The 6,000-nt window shown below is 39.1% G+C and overlaps 1 protein-coding gene across 1 annotated transcript in view; it reads right to left on the bottom strand.

Annotated features, from left to right (window-relative positions):
* Window positions 1-239: 239 nt before the first annotated feature.
* The window catches only part of GAP43 (growth associated protein 43), a 96,726-nt gene continuing 90,965 nt past the window's right edge, over window positions 240-6,000 (bottom strand). The window contains exon 3 of the mRNA XM_082744867.1: window positions 240-944. Within this exon, the coding sequence (XP_082600993.1) occupies window positions 856-944 (89 nt within the window). The 3' untranslated portion in view covers window positions 240-855. The remainder of the gene's footprint in view (window positions 945-6,000) is intronic.

The raw sequence follows: 6,000 nt of genomic DNA, 5'->3' as shown, positions 1-6,000 counted from the left end.
ATTAGGCTACCCAGGCTGGGATACTTAGTGATAGTGCCCTAGCAAACTAACACAGCCTCCAACAATCCCATCAAGGACCAAAGCAATTGATCCTGACCAGAGTCTAAGGCTTCGTCCTTCTTTTTGTTATCAGGGTCATTGATGTCAGACTGGGAGGACAGAAAGAAGATGAAATGTGAGGCACCAATATGTCAAACCAGCTAATGAGAAGGTGGAACAGAAACACAGAGCCACTGGAGTTTGCTTACTCTCATGATTTATTAATATTCAGATTGAAAAAGGAGCCTTAGAGCCGCAAGTTACGCTAATTGGCACATTTGCTTTATTTATTTATTTGTTTATTTATTTATTTTCAAAACAAACTGGGTTTTTGATTTTTTTCCTTTTTGTTCATTCCATCACATTTAAAGGAGGAAAAAGAAAAATGGTTTTGAATTCACTCGATATTTTGGACTCCTCAGATGAACGGAACATTGCACACACACTTGGAACAGAGAGAGATAGAGAGGAAAGTGGACTCCCACAGGGCCACACGCACCAGATCAAAAAACTTGGATACAGTGCAAGAATTTCCCAAAATGATTGGATCATCATTACCAAAAACTCGCCATAACAACACCAAGAAACAAAAAATGTTTAAGCCACACTGTTTGACTTGGGATCTTTCCTGCTTTTTTTTTTTTTTTTAAATGTTTGCCACACAGAGAGAAAGAGGGCTAGTGGGTAGGAGAGGACAGACTCACGGATGTGAGCAGGACAGGAAGGGAAACTTCAGAGTGGAGTTGAGAAGAGGGTGGGGAGAGACAGGGCTCAGGAGAGGGGAGGGTGGGGACGTGGAAAGCCATTTCTTAAAGTTCAGGCATGTTCTTGGTCCGCCTCACGTTCTTCTCCTTTACCCTCATCCTGCCGGGCACTTTCCTTAGGTTTGGTTTCATCTACAGCTTCTGAGGAAGAAAACAAGGTGGGGAGGGGGAAGAGGGGGTTAGTATTTTGTCTCATCTGTTCATATGATAATGCAATGCATTTCTCCTTTTCATACCATTTCATAAGAGATTTAAGATAAAAAGACATTTTGTTACCCCAGTAATATAATGTCCTAGTCCAGAAGATGGTACCTTCAGGAGGCTATTCAGTGACTAGTATGGATGAGCTCAGGAACATAGTTATGTATTGGGGGAAGGAGCCACTGAACAGAAATTCCCGTGGTCTTTAATCTCTCAGCCTTGCAATCAAGATATCCATATGTAGGCTCTTCAAATAAGGAATCGACAACAATCTTGTATCTCTTCTCCATCAATGTCAGGCTAACTGTGACAGAGTTTTTGTGGATCACAGACAGCCATCCCAACTCTCTCGCCTCTTATTTGTGGTGTTATAAAGGATGGGAGGTAAAATAGTTGAATTTCCAGATCCCCCTGAAGCTAGGGTGTCCATGTAACACAGTGATGGCCAATTATATAAAGACAGAATTCCTTAGGGAGGATCCCAGAGGATGTGGTTACCCTTTATTTTCTGCTCTTCCTGATGACACAAATACTGATCAGCACCAGGTAGTGTGGCAGCTATCTCATAATCATGAAGACAAAAACTATACACTAAGGATGATGGGGCAGAAAGATGGGGGAAAATACTGTCACTGAGTGACCTATCACTCCTACACATCTTTTCCTCAGACTTCTTCTTCTTCTTCTTATTATTATTATGAGAAAAATAGCTGACCTCTAAACTAAACCATAGTAGTTTCGAGTTTCTTGCAGTAAAGAACATTCCAACTGAATATACTTATCCATAAGGCAAGGTGCTTGCTTTGCTTAGCAAGGAAGCCTGCGTCTTTTTGAAGGATAATTTTTCCTCAGGAAATAAGCAAATTTTGGGGGCGCCTGGGTGGCTCAGTGGGTTAAGCCTCTGCGTTCAACTCAGGTCATGATCTCAGAGTCCTGGGATTGAGCCCCATATCGGGCTCTCTGCTCAGCCACAATCCTGCTTCCACCTCTCTCTTTGCCTGCGTCTCTGCCTTCTTGTGATCTCTGTCTGTCAAATAAATAAATAAAGTCTTAAAAAAAAAAAAAGAAAGAAGCAAATTTTCTAACTCTTCTGCCTTGTTTCCTGATAGAGTCAGTCAACAGATTTCATATTACAGTCACTTTACTAATACGCCAGCTAGTAGGAAGAGAATTCCTTTGCTTCATAATCACCTGTGTTAGCAACCTAAACTCCCCGTTGTTGGGTGTCCTTCAGACTACCCCCAGGCTCAATAATTTGATAGAAGGACTGACAAGATTCAGTATATAGTCCTATTCATGTTATAACTTGCTACAGTAAAGGATATAAAACAAAATCAGCAAAGGGAAAAGTTGCATGGGGTGAAGTTTGGAGAAAACTATGCATAAGCTTCCAAGAATCCTTTCCCTACGGAATAATCCAGGATGTGCTTAACTCCTCCAGCAATGAACTGTGACATGTATGAAATGTCATCCACTAGGGAAGCTCTCCTGAGCTTAAAATACTGAGTTCTTACAGGAGGCTGGTCATGTGGGTACCCTCTACCTAGCATGTACCAAATCCAGACTCCCATAAGGAAAACAAATGTCCAGCATAAACCGCACTGTTTGCAAAAAGAGTTAGGCACAGTAAAGACTCTTAGAGAATGGTGAGAACTCTCTCAAAATCCGAGTTGCTAGATGCTGGCCAACGATCAACTTCACAAGCAGCCTTACTAAAAACTGAGAAATGTTGAGATTAGAGAAATCAGAGCCTTATAGGAGACCATTAGAAGAGTTTATATAAATGTACGTCTCTTTCAAATCATTCCGCTATATATTTATATTTAGATAAAGCTCAACATCCACATTCAAATAAGACCACCACTGGAAATACATTTTTGGAACTCATTCTTTGCAACAAGCATCTAACGATATTCTTTTAAATCCTTCAGTAGCAGAAAATATTTCCCTCCTTGAAAATAGATTTGATTTTTAGAATCAAATGAGGCTGGTCTGTTAAATAAGGGAGCAGCTATGATGGATTATTTTAATGTTACAATGACTCATTTTTTTAAAGATTTATTTATTTATTTGAGAGAGAGAAAATGCAATTGAGGGGTAGGGGCAGAGGGAGAGGGAGACAAGCAGACTCCCCACTGAGTGGGGAGTCCAGCGTGGGGCTCAATCCCAGGACTCTAAAATCATGACCTGAGTCGCAATCAAGAGAATGATGCTTAACTGACTGAGTCACTCAGGCGCCCCTATAATGACTCATTTTTTAACCAAAGTTTTTAAGTCTGATTTATTTTGGGGATTTGTCATTGACCATAAATTATTTACAAAATGTAATTATTACAGTTTTAAGTCTACCTACCATTATTCATAAAGATATTTTAAGGCTATAACCTTCTAAGTTGAACATTATTGGCATACCAATCATATTTTCCAGGAAAATTTTTGTATGAAGACTAACTCAGTTCTGATCTTTGTAATACTCTATGTACCAGCATTGTTTCCCACGGATTACAGAACTTCGGTGCACTAATGAATCAGCTGATTTTCTGCTGGAAGAAAGTTTTCAGGTTTATTTCAATGAGGTTCATTTATAGCAATTTGGAATTCTTTTAGAGAATTTACTTTGTTCCCCAGCGCTGCCCAAAGCTTTGGATACCACAGGTATGCCCAAAGTGGTTCATTATCCTTACCACCCAGAGAACAATGTTTTTAATGCCCTCTTCCAAACTCAGAAAACACAGAATATTGATTTAAAGTGCGCTAGAAGCATATAGAAGGTTCAGTTATATGAAGAAGACAAGACTTTAAGCTTTTCTTTCTAAAATAAAAACTTGGAGCTATGAGGTCATTTTGAGTGAGATTTAAAAACTTGAGAGGAAAGGTAGAACCAGGAGAGGGAAGGTGAGAAGTACTGTTTGTAGAATAAGGAAACATTCCAAAAGGGAAAGCAAAAGGACAAAGATTCAGGAATCCTGAGAAGCAGCCACGCTTTCTGTCCTCTGTTCGAGTGGAATCAGATTAAATCCTCCTCAATTCCCATACTTTCTCCTGTCACCCTTTGTCCTGGCCTGGGAGAGAGGGTAAAAGTGGCATCCATCTGTTTATGGTGACAGCAAGGGCTGTTGTCCACCCGCTACTAAAAGAGCTTCGATATCTACATGTTCTTTCTTCCCAAATCTTCAAAATATTTGAAATATAATTATTTATTCATTTACTTGTTCAGTTGTTTTTGAACACCTGCAATGTGTCATACATTCTTCTAGATGTTAAGAAGAAGAGGTGAAAAAACAGCAAATACTTTTGCTCTCACTTAAACCTTTCAACAATACACCTTTAACAGACAATAAAATCCATAATCATAGAGCTGGCAGGGAGAAGGGTCTCAAAGAACATCTAGTCACTACACACAACTCTTCAAGGCTAACAACAATATCATTTTGCTCAACTTTGGACTCCCCTGTGTTTGCACAGAACCTAGTGCAGAAAGGGCTCTCAGTAAACATTTTTTGAATGACAGAATGAATGAACATCCTCATTTTATAGGTGAGGAAACAGAAGTCCAGGTATTTGCCTAAAACCATAATTCTATGTTTTTCTCATAGCCTACCCAGGACTAAAACCTAGAAGTTCTACTAATCTTGGTGTCCCCATTTTATCGGGTGGCCACCTTGACAGAGGAGGTCAAGATCAAATCAGTTTTATCAATTCAGCATTAGAAACGAGTAGCTAGGGTCCACAGGCTTTTAGTGACCTATGAAATTTCTGAGATTAAAAATAAATTATTGGCTCCAAAATTTGAAATAAAAACCATAAAATTAAAACTGATGAAGTTCAATTATTTGACTGCAAAAGGGAACATGTCAGTCAGTTAGATGGAACTCAATTTAACTGAATACATACAATCACATATACATTATATTTTATATGAGATGAGAGGGTTTTTAAAATTTTTATTTACTTGATATTACTGAATAATAAAAAAAGAGGTCATCTTTGTGTTAGACGGGATGACTGGCTGGTAGAAATAAAATGTGTCAAGTCAGTGGATTCAGAGAAATTTATATAGGCCAGAAGGAAATTATGAGGAGAAAAATATGGAGGAAGGAAACAATCTAAACTAAGAATCTTCTACAACCACAAAAGTAAGGCAAGCTAAGAACTCATAATAATATTTTTTAGGACCTACACAAAAACAGAAACAAACAAACCAAAATAAACCTATACCCAAATAAAGGAAATGGTAATCAGATGTGGAGAACAGGCCTGTTCCAGCTAGATTCACTTTATGGGAGACTGTGTATGAGTTTGGGCAAGATTTTAACTTTGGACAAAAGGGAACTTATTGGAAACAGAATCCGAGCTATGCGTAAATGGGTCCATTTGAGCCTGAATACCAGGAGAACAGGATATTGTGAACTTGTTCCTTCTCTTTCCGATACCAACTCTAAACAAGTCACTGTAGTTAATAAATCATGTTGACCATACACTTGCATATCTACAGTTTCATACATGTTCTATTCAACAGCCTCACTGCCTGAAAAGAAATGCAAATTATGACTTTGCTGACCCATTGTATCAAGTGTTTAGCTAACATAGTTGAGCTCTTACTATATGCTCACTCAAAGCAGTTCTGTAGGTAGTTGTGTCATGTCATTGAATGACTGCAGCTCTTTAATCATCCCATTTTACAGCTGGGGAAGCTGAGGTACCGGGAAATGAAGCAGCTTACCTAAGGGTGGACTGTTTGTCAATGGCAAGCAGTAAATTTCAAACTAGGACAGAGATATCTAGGCAGCTTCTATTTTAGATTGCCTCCACCACCCTTATCTTTACCCAAAAGGATGGGTGGGCTCAGAATGGAAACTAGAGTGGGGGGTCCACGGGTACCTACGCCTGCAGCCTACAAAGTCCAAAAATTGGCCTTAATAAAAGCAGCTCAGAATGCAGGGAAGAATCTTGATTAGTCTTCAACAATATGAAATCTGGTCTTGGCACTCTCTGG

Source organism: Mustela nivalis (assembly GCF_964662115.1).
Source record: "Mustela nivalis genome assembly, chromosome: 1".
NCBI classification, from domain to species: Eukaryota; Metazoa; Chordata; class Mammalia; order Carnivora; family Mustelidae; genus Mustela; species Mustela nivalis.
The sequence above is the reverse complement of the archived record's forward strand: the minus strand, read 5'-3'. Positions and strand labels throughout refer to the sequence as shown.